General features: G+C 39.7%; 2 protein-coding genes across 4 annotated transcripts in view; both read right to left on the minus strand.

Annotated features, from left to right (window-relative positions):
* Positions 1 to 3,466, minus strand: part of LOC307028042 (interleukin-1 receptor type 1-like) — a 64,004-nt gene extending 60,538 nt beyond the window's left edge. Inside the window, exon 1 of the mRNA XM_079662770.1 lies at positions 1,498 to 3,466. The gene's annotated coding sequence lies outside the window, so the exon portion shown is untranslated. The remainder of the gene's footprint in view (positions 1 to 1,497) is intronic.
* Positions 3,467 to 4,858: 1,392 nt separating this feature from the next.
* LOC307028046 (interleukin-1 receptor type 2-like) lies at positions 4,859 to 16,685 on the minus strand. Of its 3 annotated transcripts, none has more exons than XM_079662777.1 (8): positions 16,543 to 16,685; positions 11,023 to 11,100; positions 9,590 to 9,842; positions 8,649 to 8,841; positions 7,769 to 7,940; positions 7,028 to 7,090; positions 6,465 to 6,600; positions 4,859 to 6,021 (listed from the first exon to the last, which is right to left on the minus strand). In XM_079662777.1, exons 2-8 carry the CDS (start codon positions 11,096 to 11,098, stop codon positions 5,865 to 5,867), a joined length of 1,050 nt encoding a protein of 349 aa, XP_079518903.1. In that variant the 5' UTR covers positions 11,099 to 11,100; positions 16,543 to 16,685; the 3' UTR covers positions 4,859 to 5,864. The 3 variants fall into 3 exon arrangements, with proteins under 3 accessions (XP_079518903.1, XP_079518902.1, XP_079518901.1); XM_079662776.1 differs by lacking the exon at positions 16,543 to 16,685 and adding an exon at positions 13,772 to 13,834; XM_079662775.1 differs by lacking the exon at positions 16,543 to 16,685 and adding an exon at positions 12,172 to 12,330.
* Between the last annotated feature and the right edge of the window lie 1,536 nt (positions 16,686 to 18,221).

Raw genomic sequence — 18,221 nt, forward strand, 5'->3', positions numbered from 1 at the left:
TTATAATCTGGAATTGAAAAACGCACGACAGAAAATATACGCTATAATCAAGTATTTATTGCAATAAAAATAACGTCAAAAAACCTTTCCTCTTAGGCAGCAAAAAGGAAAGATTGTGGAGAATACTAATGTAATGTAATACTAATGTAAGTGAATTGCTTAAACGATATGAAATGTTGGTGCATGATAGACAAGTTTAGCTAATCAAATCACAACAGAAAGCATCGCTTGGTCAAAACCAGCACCATCTATGCAAAGGCTTCACTTTACAGTCATTAATAAACTTTGAATGTACTCATATATTTGCTTCTGATCCCAAATAGGACCACAAAAAGGTGTGTTATGTAAAACATTGACATTGTCATTGCTTTCAATATATGTAACTTTGAACTGTGTGGGCATTTCCAGTAATAGCGTAGACTAGAAGGAATGTATACCCGGAAAAATTCCCTTTCCAGATGAATCATGAATTGTGATGCTAAAAATATAAGTAGTTATTAGAATAAGTAGATTAACCAATAACAAGCTGTGAAAAGATGCCTGCTTTGAATAGAGATAAGAAGTGTATTGTATCCGGGGAGATCTTTTTAGATGTGTTTATTCATCTGCCAATAACGTTTTCAGTACTCAATAATACTATAAAGTGTTAGCAATACATAACAAAGTACGAATGTTCTGCTTTTCCTCGTCTTAAATTACTGTTAATTCAGTAATTCTACGGTTTTGACGTCTGCTCAGACATAACAAGACATGTAATGACATCTCCTGAAGAGAGAGAGTTGCATTATGGGTTGTTTAAGCAAAGACTGCTGTCATAGATGAAGAGGAGCTCAAAAGGGAATTCTGAAAAGCTAATTGTCTATCATGGACAAGCTACACAAATGTGCCATTTAAGGAATGCTTTAGGGAAGTATTTCATGTTTTATTTCAATAAATTATAATCAGCGTTGTTTATAATACTCTAGATATCTTTTCTGAACAATCAGAAACCCAGGTTAAAGGGACATACCGTATGCTCATTTAGAGGTTTGTTCTTGTATTTAAAGGCTTCTACTTGAGAACCACCAACGTTATTTTTGTATTTTTTTCCCTCTGTCTCAACAGACAGTTGTTGGTAAATCTAGCAGGAAAGACGTATAAAGCATATCAATTGGAAAAAAGTGGCGTTGCAAATGTTTAATGGAGAAGAACATCTATTGAACATGTTTTAGGATTTGGCGAGAGCTCTGCAATAAGGTGGACTTTTCTACAGATGACTTGGAGCAAATTGTGCAATTGTGGGAAAAAGGTGAGCAAAGTGTGCTGAAGCAGTTCTGGTTCTTGTTTGTCCAAGCAAAGTCCAGCGTTGATGACATTCACTGAAGTATTGATCTCTTCAGATGTGAAATAGGCAGTCCTGTAGCTACGTCACGGACAGAAATGCCGATGTCAGGGATTTTTGATCACCCACAATAATCCACCCTCTGTGTTAATGGAGTTTAGAGACGGAGAACTCACCGTCTGATGTCGTTGAAGTCCTTCCTTAAAGGCACACAGCCTTCTCAGGTCACATGAAATCCTGTCAAAACATCTTTAAAAAAAAGAGAAGACAAATCTTAGCTCAGATGTTTCCTCTCCAGCTTCGACTTCCTTTTTTTCACACCACACGCAGACGTTTTACACAGACCAAGTCATTCATAAAACAAAAACACATTTCTCTGCGTCCTACACTGACGGTTCTTTCCTATGAATCTCATCCAGCAATTATTAATCCCATCTCTATGAGTTCAGCTATTTCCAACACTTGTGTTTGTTTGTTATGGTTTCATTGGAAGCTGCTTTATTTCAATAGTGTCATTTTGAGACCTCTTGTGGCTGAACAGGGAAGCAACTTCAGATACATTGATAGATAGATAGTGTAGTGGCAATTTATTATATTACTTTACATGGTAAAACCAAATGCAACACTTATATGATAAACTGTATTCAGTACATGTCTCTTTGTTCGACTTGTTGTTCACCCAGATGCTCCCTGCCAAGGTCACATTTGAACAGTACAGTTATTGTTCCTCGAAAGAGCATTGCAAGATAACAGTCAGCAGAAAGTGTTATCTCTCTTTTTCTGCACAGCAACAGTTACAAAAAAGCACCAAGGTCCTCTATAAATCACAGCCACACATTTCACTACTCTATACTCTGTATGACATGCACCTTTGAAGCACTTCAAATAAAGAACCAACAAGACAACTCTGTTTGCATCGGACCAGTTTTATTATTATTATTATTATTACTAGCCTACTAGTACATCTCCAGATTGTTGACGAGTGAAAGTTTCCACAACAATAGATAGATAGATAAGTACTTTATTGATCCCAATTTGGGAAATGTTTGTAGCAGCATAAAAAAAGGCAATGTACATAAGATAAATTAAGACACTAAATAAACAGTCCAAAATATTTCTGAAATAAAATTGCATTAAAACGTTTTTTTAAATACATACCAAAAAAGATTACATCTAAGATTAGTAAAATGAATACCAATGATAGATATGGCATTTTAACAATTTTATGTAACTGGTAAATGGACTTTACTTATTTAGTTTATTTTGTATTAGTGCTTTATCAGGTATTGTGGACCCCTCAAAGCGCTTTACATAGTATTCATTCATACCTGATTTATACAGAGCAGTACCACTTCCTCTGGCCCCTGTAAATGATTCCTGCTTTATGTTTAAATATATGTACGGTAAACATCGTGTGCACTTCAATGAGTAAACCCACCCAATGTTATCAGAATTCATTTGTATATTATCCCCAGTTATAAAAAGAGGTTTTCAAAAATGTGCAAATGAGTTCTCTCCATACAGTAAACACATGTTAAATTGTGCAGGTTTTCAAGTTGGCGGAGAGCGTAAACCATTCTCTAATGCCTCTAAATTAAATATCAGATTGTGCAAAAGCCTTATTTAAGAACACTACAATGTCATCTTTAAATCATACTCTACATTCAGCCAATCAAATTATATGCCAGCAGAAGCTCTAGCCAATCAGACCGCGTGCTTGTGTGTCCGGGGCGGGAGATTGATGTGATTGAATTTAGCTTCAACGCACGCTGCCGTGTGGACGCTGCGTTACTCTACTCTAATCTCAAGTGATAATATATCTACTTAGGTGCCCAAATGTTGAGTAAGGTAATTTAAAATATTACAATTAAATGAGAAAAACTATGTATTGTACAAGTAAATAAAAAATACAAGACTGCACTTCATTAATATTGTTGCATGTAAAGTCAATCCTCCTATGTTTATTGAGAGCTACTGGTTGCAATCATTTGCTCTGTCATTCCAGGCATGTCACTATTGTGAGACATACACTGACATTCAGTCGTCAGTGTTAGGGATGCCAGTGATTATTCGAATATTCGTTACAGTCTCCATAATCGAATATTATTTTTAAAAATCGATTTTATTTATATATTTTTTCATTATTATTTATATATTTTTTTTTTTTCTGGCTTAGTTTCAACCAAAATATAGACTAATGCTAATAATAGTAATAGTATTAATAATTGTAAATGGCCATTGGTCACACCACCAGTTTGTTTTACTGTAAACTTGGAGGAAACCTGCGTGCAGAGAGCAGACTGCTGCTGCAGCACACTACACACCCACACCGACCCCGCCCCCCCTCTCCCTCACACGTGCGACTAAAGATGAACAAAGCGGAAGGTAAAAAGAGTTCCTCCTCGTGTAACTACTTCGAACATACAAGTCCAAAGGAAGTTAAATGAAACAAACAACGGAATTCCTGTTGTCTGACTTTTTTTTTGTTCTCTCCCGCGGGGGGGGGGGGGGGGGGGGCGGCGGACGGTCGAATAATCGATTATTATTCTCCAGGGCTGACGAATAATCTATTTTGATCATGGTCAGTTTCTGGCAACCATAGTCAGTGTATCATTGCACTATTACTAGTATATTTGTTTATGTTCTTGTTTTTTCTAGTTCCTTTTGGGTTGCCTGAGATGACCGGGAAAACGCCAGCCAAGTTACAAATTCTTCTGAATCCCGATGACACCAGGAATTTAGTTCTGCCTAATGGAATTCCAGAGACAGTGGCGCAGCTTACTGATGAAGTCAGGAAAGTGTGTGAAATAGAGCGCCACAGTGTCCTAAAACACGGAGTAAACTCCTTCCGGTTCCCTCGACAAAAAAGCAATGCAATTTCTCCATAGAATTTCGGAAAATAGCTGGAAATAAGGTCTGTGGTTGACACACATTTAAGACACGTTTTGTTCAGCCGGATCATAAATCTAATTGATAGATTTATGATTCGAAAATTATAAAAGTAGGGTAGACATGTGGATATTATCTGGCTGAACAAAACGTGATCCGTCTCTTAAATGTGTGTCAATATCAAGACAGAGACATTGGAGATGCACTAGTCAACCTAACATCCACTGCTGACCTTGAAGATTTGACAGCTATCAAGATCATCCCAATACCTGATGATGGTGTCCAAGAATACATCTTTACCGTCTGTGAAGAAGCAGAGTCTGCTCAATCAGACGATACTGACATCTTGTCCACACCCTCCAGCTCAGTCTCTACAAGAAGTCGTATCTGGTTGAAATGATTGAACTGACACAAAAGGCCAACCTTGTTCAAAGATTGCAATGCTAGGGATTGAACTGCATTTTTCGTTGCTTAATTGCTTTGGCTTCTGTATGTTTCATTTGAAGTAAAAAAAGAATGTGACTTCACAGATTCTGGTAATGCTACTTAAACCCTTCTTAATGGCTAATACATGTTTACCTGAAGTTGTAATTAAGAGCTGCAGAAAATATTGTCGAATTTTTTTAAAAGGTAAAGAAAAACAAGATGTCATTCATACGTTCTAGTCTTTAATTAAAAGGCAGCCAGGTTTAAATGCATTACATATTTACATTTTAAAGGAGAGATATGCAAGCTAGTTTAACATGTTCATATGCATGTGGGCTACAGGAGAGTTTTGTAAAAAAAATGATCTTGATTTACTTTTATTTATTTTTTACATAAGTGCAAATTGTTTGCATAATTTAATCAATTAATTGTATTAATTTATTGATGTATTTATTTTTATTTAAAAAAATATTTTTATTTTTAAAACAGAATAGGTGATGCATATTTTAAAGACATCCCAATAAATGTTAAGGTCTTTTGAAGAGAATATTCCTGTCTTTGTGACCTGAGCTAAACAAAGTGTTATAAGTCAAATGAAATTTGTTTACAGGAAACAAAACACAGTATTGTATTGATGTACATTAAAGTGTTTGCTTTGTAATAAAAGAAAAATATTTTAAGTTATAATAAAAAATATTGCCTGCAACAAAATGAAGTTTTTTTTTTTTTTTTTCACAAACTTAAAAACTCTACTTAGATCTAATATAAATATGAGGTTACCCCAAAAGGAAAAATTAAGTTATAACAAAGTAATAAATGTTGTGCGGTCTTCAGAATGAATCATCTTATTACTTTGTGTGAATGTAAATATATATCTTAGACAGAAGCAATATTTTTCACTTAACTCAAATTAATTTTTTTAGGTTGAAAAATCAAGTTGGAATAAACTAAAAAAATTAGCTGTCTAAAGACACAGCCACGCAGAAAACGCTGCATGTGTACAGCTCTTGATGTGTACTGCAATTTTTAAAGTGGTGAAAATGTTCTACTGGTGTCCGCAGTACGTCTCATGATTGTACATTTTGTTTTTATTTAACTTGTGAATAAATGATGATGATATCTAAGGGTCTTACTTTTTTACCTTTTGGTTGGATCATACAAAAAATAGGAGATGTCCCCGGTACCGGTGCGCTGACAGCCCACAAAGAATTTGACAAACAACAGAGGTTTAAACTTTAAGCAAAGTAAAGTAGCTCTGAGAGTCTCCTCTGGCACTGGACGCATGACAAGTGTAGTTGATGTTGTAATCCTTCTCCTGTAGCTTAGAAATCGTCAGCGTACGCTCCATCCACACACCCTCAACAGGAACAGTCTCGCTCCTAGTCCTGGGGGGCACAGAAAGATTATAAAATGTTATGGTAATGTGCTTAATTAGAGATTGAAATTTGACAACGTTTATTTTTTGTCATTAGAAGGCACATTGTTAAATCAATTGGAGTAACTACATGCAATCCGAACAGTTTGCATGTCAAAAAGAACTAATACTTCCCTGGGAATATGTCCGTATAAAGTTAAGATTACGATTTTTCCTCTGGGGTTGGAAATGGTCTTGTTTTTCAGAATGTTGCAAAAAATTAGGAGGCGTAAATATTGTGTTTACTATGTCAATTTTCTGTAAACTCTGAACAAACTTGTCGTAAGTTAAAATGTTTGAATCAGACCTGAGTCAGTTGTCTCATTACAACCGTGGACATCATCATAGTTTCACTTGTACCATAAAAGCAGCCAAATAAACAAAACAAATAGAACGAAAGGTAAGGGTGCTCACAGTGTTTCTGATGTGTAGACACGTTCGGAGGGGTTTGTTTCCATAATGAAATCGCTTTGGACGAACCAAAAAACATCAACCGAAGGCTTCCCGACAGAAGGCACAAACACCTTGCACAGTTGGCTGAAAGTTGACCCTAAACACAGGCATACACAATACAACAAGTCAAAAAATTTCTCTGTATCCATAAACCCCTACATTTAAAATCTGTGAAATAGTTTTGTGCAAGGTTCCTGAGCTGCTTTTATACCAAAGATAGTCCTGAGTTTGTTACAGGTGCCACTGAAAAGATGAAATCCAGTCTAAGTCATAGTTATTTTAACGCCACAGCTTTGCTCCTTAGTTGTAAATAATACAATGAATCAGGATTAGAGAACTCAAATCATTTGATTTTCTGATATAAAGTAAGGTTAACAATTAAATAATAGCCTAACATATGAATCTACCCAAAATTACTTTTTGTAAAGCTGTGCAATGCAAAAGCCTCAGTCAGTTTCAACAATTCACATTTTTGACCCTTAAAACCCCATCTTTCTCAAAATACTTAGCAAGAAAGGACCTACCTATCGGTGCCTTGATTATCTCACCGGCTGGTTGGCGCATTTGTGGGATCAAAGAGTACTTTGCTGAAAAGACAGACAACATGACGGAGCTTTAGGTTATCTATTTACAGACAAATATTGTACATGCAATAATACCAAAGAGTAATTAGCCTTTCTTTGTTATCCATTTAAGGCAGGGGTGTCAAACTAAATTGTGTCGCGGGCCACATTAGCATTATGGTTGCACTCAAAGGGCCAGTTGTAACTTAAAGCATACTGTATATAAAAATACATATATAAATATTTGATATATATAAAATAATGTATTATATTACATCATTGCCTCTGCATTGGATTATTATCAGATAGGATAATAACTTCATAATTAACTACGTCTGAAAGCAGAAATCTAGGGCAAATAATTGCTTCAGTGAGCATGTCACAAAATGAGATGCATTGTGGGGCATGTAGTTTATGGACAAGGTGCTTCTGTAAAGCGGCATGTAACCGTATAATAAACGTATTATATTCTTTGCAAGCTCTTGCAGGCCACATAAAATGAAGTGGAAGGCCGGATTTGGCCCCCGGGCCTTGAGTTTGACACCCCTGATTTAAGGTAACAGGAATGATTTCCAGCCCTTGTCAGTCTTGTAACCCTCGCTAACTTGTGGTTGCCACAGTAGGATTCATTATTGAATCGTGTTGTGGATAAACTGCATAAAGAGCCTGACTTGAACAGTCAAGTGCTGAGTCTGTTCTCACCTGTGACTGACACCTCAATCGACTCTGAAACAGATCCGACGGTGCCATCGAGAGTGAAGGTCAGAATGCAGGTGTAGTTTTTTTGGTTTTTAGTTTCCACCTTATCAATCTTCAGTCTGGCGTTATCCTCGTAGCTATAGCTGTCATTCCCATCCACAATGAGGGCACAGCCCTAGAGGAGACAAGAAAAGGCAGACAATTTATTAAAAAAATCGTATGATTCAAGGCAGTCCTATGGTTAACTGGCAAATTTCTTTCAACAAAATACCATATTCAATATTTCTATTTTCAATGCTAACTATAACCTGCAGTCACATTCAAAATTACGTTTGTTCAGTGTGAACGGGATGCCAGTTCTGTTAAATGACAAATAAAAGGGAGTTGTGTTTGAAACATGGCAATAAAACAGCTGGAAAAGAAACACTAAAAGAATGCATTCAGCTTTACAATTTTAAAAACATAACTCTATTTATCAAAATTCAATCAAACATTACTCATGGTGAATAGTCATGATATCAATATAGACCAAACATAATCTCTATAATCAAAAGTAATACTAGGTGATATGCTTTGCCAGGGATAGTCACTCTACAGAATAGACAAAGAAAACTTTTAGTTTTCACCAAAATATATCTAGTGGCAGTGTATACAGTAAAAGTAAGACATGTTTAAATTATTAATGTTTAATTAACACCAATGTTGTATCTTTTACCAGATATAGACATTTTGCTGCATTTAAAACTCACCAACAATCTGTTTCTCTAATTAAATGTGTTGTAAGCAATCTCCATTTAAACTGCTTGTTGTCCCCAGATTGTAATCATTGACAAGTTAAAGGATATTTGATGTGAGTGTCCAACAACATTTGCCCATAACTCACTGTGTACCACATCAAGGAGTAGGTGGTGTTGTATCTGTTCAGTTTACTGATGTATTCCTTCAGAGGGCAGCCCAGGTAGTCGGTCACCCCCTTGGTGATCGTTTGGCCAGCTTTCCTCGGCCTACCACACTCTCCAGGAACCGGCAGCTCCACTATCAGCCTGGTGTTCTGCCTGTAGCACCCAGAGGGAGTTCTGGTGAACGGAATGAAGAAGTTAGTATTTTCTGTTCACAATAGGCATTGAGCAGCTGTGTCTGAAGTTTCTTGGTTTAACCCTTTATATGGCACTATTAGGTTAACCCTAACCCGTTTCAGGCCTCTTCTGATTGGTCAAATTCCCCAATGGCGCGCTCTGTGGCATAGAGTGATCTCCGCTGATTGGCTGGGAGAAAAAACACATGCTTCCCGACCTCACTGAGTCGCGGGGGGGGGGCGCCATGTTTGGGTAACTTTAACCCAAATATGGTTCCTCGCCCGATAAAGGGTTGAAGAAAGCCAGTCAAACGTTTATAATTAGAAGACGCAGGTGCTGATTCTTAGAGTGCACATTTAGGTTATCTGTTAATTGTTTACATGTTGATTCAAACACCACAATGTTTTGCAAGTTTTAGTGAGTAGGAGCTTAATGCAGGTTTAAGTATTTTGAAACATAAGGATCTTACCTGCTGCGACACAAGTTTCTGATTTTACTTAAAAAACATGATACTATATTTTATCTTTGTCAGAAAACAGCTGTTTATTCTTATCAATAATAAACACAAGCTCCAAGGCAAGTAGGAGTCTTTAGAGTAAGAACTGTTCAATCCTAAATATTCGGGTTGAGGTCTCATGCTCAAAATATGTATGCTTGTAAAATGTAGATGCTACTGATTTCTTCTTCAGTATTTTCTACATTGAAGATAGCCACACAAAACAATGAATTCCTTCTGATGTGACAGTACCTCAGTACGCTCACGTATTCTCCATCGTCGTCCAGCTTTGTGTTCAGAAACCACAGAGTCTCTCCGCGCACCACGGTTCGTCCGATCTCGTTACTTATTTCTTGGCGCGTCTTTGAGTCGTACCAGGTGATGTTGTAGGGCACCACTGAAATGTTGAAAATCTCATAAGACGCCAGGGTGGTGTTCAGCATAGCCACTTCCCCGGGAACCGAGTAAACCCTCTCGAACTGGAGCCTGTAGTTGGTACAGTTCTCTGCAAAACAAATATCAGTGGAGAAAAGATTAACCTGTTGAACACCATCTGCCCACCTTGGGGGGAAAAACGCATCATCTGCAGGAAACAGCGTCTGAGGGCTTCTTAATATTTAATAAACTATGAATGTTTCATATCCATGTAACGGGAAGAAACTCAGCTAACTGATGATATGAACGATTTTTAGCAAAAAAAAACAAAAGACTAACGCTGAGCCTCTGAATTAGCCCTGAGCGAAAGAATGCTAACGCCGTTAGCACAAAAGAAGATTTCAGAGCATAAGATAGCTTTCACTTTAGGCAAACTGTGTGCGCACAACCCCCACTTCTCAATGGTGACGTTGGTGTGTATGTGGAAATTCCCCTTCAATTCTATTGGCTCTAACGATTCAAAATAGATGTCAATCATCAAAATCGACCAATGGGTTCCAGAGAAACGGCAAAAATGCCCATTTCCACCGAAATGACCCCAGAGGTGGAGTTTTCTTTTCTAAATCTGTCTAAAAAGGTCAAATGTCACTTGTTTTGCATCAATCTTGATACAGGGTACTTATTATATGTTGTACTTTGGATTCCTAAAGCTTTTAGTCTACCATCCCATCATTCAAGGGTGGTTTTCAGTTCCTTACAACGGGTTAATCATTTATTCAGCAAGCAGGCAAGTACAGCCCATTTACTATAAGACAACTCAATTTGATTAACTTTAAAGTCACTTAAGGACTAACAAGGTTGAAAAAGTAAGGTTTAGTCTGTAGCTCTGACCAGGTTCAGGTTTCTGTAAATGAAGGTTAGTTGGTCAGATTCTTATCCCAGCTGAGTCACTGTAGCACTTAATGTCTTGCATTTTATAAGTTATAATTATTTTGTTTCCTGACTGTCCAGCATTAGAGCCAGCAACCTTCACATCTATTAGAAATGCTGAGAATTGAAAAAAAAAAAAAAAAAAAAAAAAAAAAAAAAAGAAATGCTGAGAATTGACAGAACAAGTCACTGCAGTTTCACCAGTGGCCATCAGAGGGCAGTAAAACCCTTCTCTACATACTGGAGATGGATGTTAGTCATACTTGGCAAAAAACGTATGAACTGTAATTTCCTTTAAGATATATGCACATTACATGGTTATGTTTTATATAGTCTCAGATCTCTAGTAAAGAGTCATTTGAGAGCACAGTGGAACTCACCTTGTTCGAATCCTGTACAGATCCCAGATAGCCCGAGGAAAAACAGAAGGCATCCTAGGGTTGACCACCGGCCCATGGCTGGAAAACAGATCAACAACAGTTAGAGATGAGCGTTTACAACCAGCCTTAGTCAAAGTGCTACTAGAGAAATAGCCTGTAATCATGGCAAACAGCCAACAACTTACTGGACCTCTTCTCTCCGGTCACGAGGGAATGTAAATGTAATTTTTTCTTTCTTCTTAAAGCCAAACTTTAATTCCCCTTATATTTCTTCTCTTCCTCTCTAAAGCAACTTTTGCTTCACTCTATGTATACTTTTATGACTGCTTCCTATATTTTTCAAAAGCATTTTACGTAATTGTACAAAGTATAAAAAGACATTAAACATCTTTAATTTAATTGATCGATCTCGTTTTCAAGGGAGAAAAAGGTTCTTATGTCTGATTGGCTGGGCGGATTGCAAACCACGCCCCGTAAAACTCCCAAAAGGTTTTGTGAAGCCTCCATTTTATTATCCTCGCATTAGCATTATTAGCATTAGCCCAGCGCAGAAACGCAGAGAGACTAACTTATGGCAACACAAAAGAAAACATGGGAGCGGTAGAGATGAGGAGGTGTCGGCGTTCTGGCGATTTACCCGGAAGGCTTCAGTAGAAGCTGCTGGGAGTCCCAGCAGCTTCTACTGAAGCCAGTCCCCAACTCCGGGGACTTCGGGTAGCAGTATACGCCGTGAAGTGGTTTGCGGCATGCCAGTAAACCCAACGCAGAAGAAGAAGTGACGTCAACTGCTTCATTTGCCTCATCCTCCCCCAGGGACTTATTCCGGTGTGAACGCGATCTGAACTTAGTTCATCAGAACTAAAGAGTTCTGATGAACTAAGTTCTGGTTAACCTTTGTAAAAAAAAAAAAAAAGTACTGCGGTGTGAATGTGCCTTATGAATGGCTTGCATACAGCAGGTGCCTCTAACATAATGTTGAAGGAAGTGTGTTCACACTGTGGTTGGCATTACACACACTTCTCTTAAACATGCAATGCAGTGTGTTGCTCAAAGCTATCTGAATCTGATCTATTCATGCTTTCGGTGCCAAGAGTCAAATTAGAAATTAAACACTTGATTAGAGAAATTGAGCAGATTATATTGACTCACCTCACAGAAAGTGACACAGGTTAGGGAACAGACGCAGGAAAGAGTGAATCGTTTACACAGCAGCGCTCAGAGGAAACCTCACCCGTGCCCCTCGTGCTCAGACGGCTCTGACTCAACTCTGTCCCACCTCCAGATCACTCACAATGTTTTCATTGCTTCTGTCAAATCTCTGCATACCTTCTTTTGCTTTTTACAACACAACCTTCCCCTTCCTCTGACTACAATAACTTACCTCAAAATAAAAAAGCCTTACTGAGAAACCTTTATAACAACTTCTACTTAACAACCATGGTAGATCACCGCACATCTAACAACAAAGTATAACACCTCTGTTGTGCAATATCACCTATCCGCCATATAATATACTGGGTATATATATATCACTTTATATTTATTATTTGTACTGGCTGCTATCTCGACGATTGAACTACTGAAATAATACCTGTCCAATATATTCTTCCACTTACTAAGTACTACTGTTACCTGGCTACTCACACTACTTAATACATGCTAACACCTATTTTAAAAATAAATCTTGTTACTAGTACTTTCTGTTGTCCACCTGGATGTGTGTTTTTGTAAATTGTAATTTGTGCTATTTATATTTGTATCTTTAATATGTTATGCATGCCTCTTAGTTTCTACTTTTCTATTCTTGGTTCTTCCCTTTTGCTGTAACAATGTACATTTCCCCTCTGTGGGACGAATAGAGTTATTTTGATTCTGATACTTTTCAAGGAATAATTCACCAACGTGAGAAAAATAAAGATTTATAATTTATGCAGTGATATGCTATCCCAACTTTTGCAAGGAAGCAGCGTTGTGATATCCCAAGCAACAAAGATTTCCACTACCCTCTAAGTTATGTAAAAAAAAGGGCTTTTAGCTTGTAAAAATTACGATTAAATCTTTTAACATTACTTAGTTTTCCGACCAACCACTTGATAAAAAGAACCGTTATTTTCAAGAATTTAAGAAACCAAAAGATGAAGAGGAGCTCAAAAGGGCATTCTGAAAAGCTAATTGTCTATCAGGGGCAAGCTACACAAATGTGCCATTTAAGGAATGCTTTAGAGAAGTATTTCATGCTCATTTAGAGGTTTGTTCTTGGATTTAAAGGCTTCTACTTGAAAATGTAAGAAACAACAAAGTTATTTTTGTATTTACCCTCTGACTCAACACACACAATTGTTGGTACATCTCCAAAAAAACACAGTATTGTGTCAAGAAATAGCAGGAAAGACGTAAGCATATCAATTGGAAAAAAGTGGCGTTGCAAATGTTTAATGGAGAAGAACATCTATTGAACATGTTTTAGGATTTGGCGAGAGCTCTGCAATAAGGTGGACTTTTCTACAGATGACTTGGAGCAAATTGTGCAATTGTGGGAAAAAGATGAGTAAACTGCTAAAGCAGTTCTGGTTCTTGTTTGTCCAAACAAAGTCCAGCGTTGTTGACATTCACTGAAGTATTGATCTCTCGATGTGAAGTAGGCAGTCCTGTAGCTACATCACGGACAGAAATGCCGATGTCAGGGATTTTTGATCACACACAATAATCCACCCTCTGTGTTAATGGAGTTTAGAGAGAGAGAACTCACCCGTCTGATGTTGTTGAAGTCCTTCCTTAAAGGGTCACATGAAATCCTGTCAAGACATCTTTAAAAAGAGGAGACAAATCTTAGCTCAGATGTGTCCTCTCCATCTTCGACTTCCTTTTTTCTGGAGTCCTCAGCACATGTTGCAATTTCCTTTAAGGATCTTTTGAAAGCCAGCGTGTGTCCAAATGTCTTGAGCAATAACTGGGAGGAGAGCAGTCTGGATCCTGCACATGATTCACACCACACGCAGAGGTTTTACACAGAACAAGTTAGAAGTAATTCATTAAACAAAAACACATGTCTCTACGTGCTACACTGTTCTTTCCTATGAATCCCATCCAGCATTTATTAATCCCATCTTTATGAGTTCAGCTTTTCCCAATACAGAAGCTTATGTTTTTTTGTTGTGTCATAGGAAGCGGCTTTATTTTAACAGTCATTTTGAGACTTCTTGTGGCGGAACAGGGAAGCAACTTGAGATACATTACATTGCATTTAGCTAGCGCTTTTATCCAAAGCGACTTAGGCTAAGTGCGTTCGACCAACAAAATACAAACTTGAAGAAAACAGAATCATATAAGTTCATCAGGTTTCATAGAGCTAAAAATGTCAAGTGCTACTCAACTGGCTTTAGATAGGCCAGTCCTTTATTAGTATATAAGTGCTTTGTTAATAATACTATCGCTTGAAGTGGAGTCCAAAGAGATGAGTTTTCAGTCTGCGCCGGAAAATGTGCAAGTTTCTGCTGTCCTGATTTCAATGGGGAGCTCATTCCACCATTTTGGAGCCAGGATAGCAAACCCACGTGTTTTTGCTGATGGGAACTTGGGTCCCCCTCGCAGTGCGGGTGCAGCGAGCTGTTTGGCTGATGCAGAGCGGAGTGCACGTGCTGGGGTGTACGGTTTAACCATGTCCTGGATGTAGGAAGGGCCAGATCCATTCAGCATGGTACGCAAGTACCAGTGTCTTGAAGTGGATTCTAGCAGTTACTGGAAGCCAGTGAAGGGAGCGGAGGAGCGGAGTGGTGTGGGAGAATGTAGGAAGGTTGAAGACCAGACGAGCAGCTGCATTCTGGATGAGCTGCAGAGGTCGGATGGCACATGCAGGTAGACCAGCCAGGAGGGAGTTGCAGTAGTCTAGGCGTGAGATGACGAGAGCCTGGACCAGAAGCTGCGGCGCTTTCTGGGTCAGCTGGGAACGTATCCTCCTGATGTTGTAAAGAGTGTATCTACAGCAGCGGGTTGTAGCAGAGATGTTTGCAGTGAAGGACAGTTTGTTATCTAGGGTCACACCCAGATTCCTTGCAGTCTGAGTCGGGGAAACGGTAGAGGTGCCGATGTTGATTGTTAGGTCAAGAGTGGGACAATCTTTTCCCGGAAGGAAAAGCAGTTCAGTCTTGTCAAGGTTGAGCCTGAGGTGGTGAGCAGACATTAAAGTAACGTGTTATAGCAGAAAGTTTAATACAGCGTATTTCTGGTATATTCATTTGAATGTCACCTGATATATAGGATGTTTGTTAAACTTGAATGGACGAGTCAATTTTTTCCTCTTAATTATAGAGAGGTTTATGATGTCCCATTTTAAGTAGAAGTAGATTAGCGCAAATGGTTTTTTCTTCCACTTTTGTGTTATAATCAAAATGTGTTTTTTGGCTATTTGTGAGTAGGTAAGGTACAGTACAACCTGTGATTTCTGCCTTGAGTGAAATGATTACCCGTTAAGTATTTTTCAGAAAGATAAACATGTGACATTTGTGTGGTAGGCTGCATAGGGGAAATGTATGTGCGCTCATGTGAAGACGTATATATAGTTTGTTAATTGGATAATTCATATCCTGCAAGACTCCTAAAGAAGCCATGGGACGATTGGGTCACACACAGTTAGAGAGACAATGGTCCTTCTGAGTTATCAATAGATGTATTCATTCTAAGTGAGCTGACTTCGAGGTTGGAGGAAGTTCAGAGAAGGCCTTAGGGTATAAGAACAGTTAACCTTTGTTAGTTAACTAATCCTAAGGATGTCATGACACGATGACGTTTAAACATATACAAGTATAGCTTTCAGAGAGGCAGAACATGTGATATCGTGTGTTAGCTAATGTAAGAAGATGGGGCGAATCAGACGGAGTCAACGGCTGCTGACTCATTGCCTAGGGATCGCCCAGAAATGAAACCGGCCAATGGAGAACTACCAACTCACTGTCGAGGGCTCGCCCAGAAGTGAAATCACCAATAAGAAATAGCTAGGGAGGAGCAACCGACACAACTCCTCCCACATCATTTGTATGTAAGCTGTTCCAATGTTCATACTCGGCGCTGTCTTCTGACTGGCTGTCGTGATACGCATTATCAGACGGTGGTAGAATTCAGCCCGGAGTGCTCTGTATTTTGTATTGTTGTTTTTTACCATTAAACTCAGCTTATTGCTTATGGGTGTTCGAGTCCTTTCCTTGAAAAGACTACTCATCAACGGACGGCGCGGAGCAGAGGCGAACCTTCCAACCACTCGATTGGGTGGTGCTCCAACAACATCTACCGAGAGATGTCTGCTAGACAAGCAGAGATGCGTGCGACGACCTGGGTCTCTGAACGGGGAAAGGACAGAATTAATTGGGTGTCGTCAGCGTAGCAGTGGTATGAAAAACCATGCGGACTAATGACAGATCCGAGCGAGTTTGTGTACAGGGAGAAGAGGAGGGGACTAAGAACAGAGCCCTGAGGGACCCCTGTAGTTAATTGACAAGGGTCGGACTCTGACCCTCTCCAAGTTACCCTGTAGGTGCGGTCTTTGAGGTATGAGGTGAGGAGGGAAAGTGCAGTGCCTGAAACTCCAAGTTCTTGGAGAGTGCGAAGGAGGATCTGATGGTTCACCGTGTCGAATGCAGCAGACAGGTCCAAACGGATGATGACAGAGGAGAGGGAGGCTGCTTTAGCCGTGTGCAGTTCCTCAGAGACAGCAAGGAGAGCAGTTTCTGTTGAGTGACCTGCCTTGAAACCAGACTGGTGCGGATCCAGAAGGTTGTTCTGATGGAGATAACAGGAGAGTTGTTTAAAGACAGCGCGTTCAAGTGCTTTAGACAGGAACGGGAGGAGAGAGACAGGCCTGTAGTTTATAACATCAGACGGGTTGAGAGTGGGTTTCTTTAGGAGAGGGTTTACTCTTGCCTCCTTGAGACTGTTTGGAAAGTGACCAGAAGTTAGAGAGGTGCTGATGAAATGGGTGAGAAACGGTAGAATATCAGGAGCGATAGTCTGAAGGAGGTTTGAGGGGATAGGGTCCAGAGGACAGGTGGTAGGACGGGCAGAAGTAACGAGGGTAAGAACCTCACTTGGAGAGAGAGGGGAGAAGGAGGTCAGTGTGTGGGTGAAAGGAGGGTCTGGTGACCCAGCGGTGAGTAAAGGTGAGTCAGAAAAAGAAGAGCGAATATCATCAACCTTTTTTTCAAAGTGGTTAACAAAGTCGCTTGACAGAAGGGAGGAGGGGGAAGGGGCTTTGGGGGGGTCCAAGAGAGAGGAGGGGGAAGGGGCTTTTGGGGGGTCCAAGAGGGTTGAGAAGATGGAAAATAGTTTTTGGGGATTGGAATAGGAAGATTGGATCTTATCTTGAAAGAAAGTTCTTTTTGCCTGAGAGATGGAAGCAGAGAAAGAGGAGAGCCTGATAGGTTAGGAGGTCGTCATGGTGTTTGGATTTCCACCATTTCCGCTCTGCTGCCCTAAGGACGGTTCTATTAGCACGCAGTGCGTCATTTAGCCAGGGAGCAGGAGGGGACTGACGAGCCTGCCGAGATGTGAGAGGACAGATAGAGTCCCGAGAGGATGAGAGAGTAGAGAGGAGAGTTTCTGCAGCAGAGTTTGGAGGCAGGAGTTGGAACGAGTCAGAGGAAGGGAGGGCTGAGAGCACCGATGAGGCAAAGGTAGAGGGGGAGAGGGAACGGAGGTTACGGCGGACAGGTGCAGAATTAGAAGAGATTAGTTTGTTATGTTGGGAAAGGGGTAGAGAGAATGAAATGAAGAAGTGATCGGATGTGTGGAGCGGGTTTACAGAGAGGTTAGAAGTAGAGCAGTTCCTTGAGAATATGAGATCAAGGACATTGCCAGCGTTATGAGTTGGTGGGGATGGAGACAGTGAGAAAGCAAAGGTGGTTAACAGAGATGTTAGTTCAGATATCTTCCCTGTCTGGAGGTTGAAGTCTTCGAGAAGTACAGTGGGAGGGCCAGTTTCAGGGATGTGTGAGAGGAGATTATCTGATTCCTCCAAGAAGTCCCCCAAGGCGCCTGGTGGACGGTAGAGAACAACAATGGTTAATTGTATAGGATGGGTTACTGTGACGGCATGGAATTCAAAGGTGGAAGGAGTGAAGTTAGGTAGCTTGAAGAGGGAAAAGCTCCAGTTGGGAGAGAGCAGGAGACCAGTGCCACCTCCTCTGCCAGAGGGTCTGGGTGTATGGGAG

The sequence above is a fragment of the Notothenia rossii genome (genome assembly GCF_949606895.1).
Source record: "Notothenia rossii genome assembly, chromosome: 2".
NCBI lineage: Eukaryota > Metazoa > Chordata > Actinopteri > Perciformes > Nototheniidae > Notothenia > Notothenia rossii.

Excerpts from the sequence above, each read along its gene's own strand:
- LOC307028046 (XM_079662777.1), bottom strand. The coding sequence starts at position 11,098 with ATGGGCCGGTGGTCAACCCTAGGATGCCTTCTGTTTTTCCTCGGGCTA. Across the intron at positions 7,941-8,648 it reads ACTCCTTGATGTGGTACACA|GGCTGTGCCCTCATTGTGGA; the intron begins GTGAGTTATGGG and ends TGTCTCCTCTAG. Across the intron at positions 6,022-6,464 it reads GTCTACACATCAGAAACACT|GACTAGGAGCGAGACTGTTC; the intron begins GTGAGCACCCTT and ends TGTGCCCCCCAG.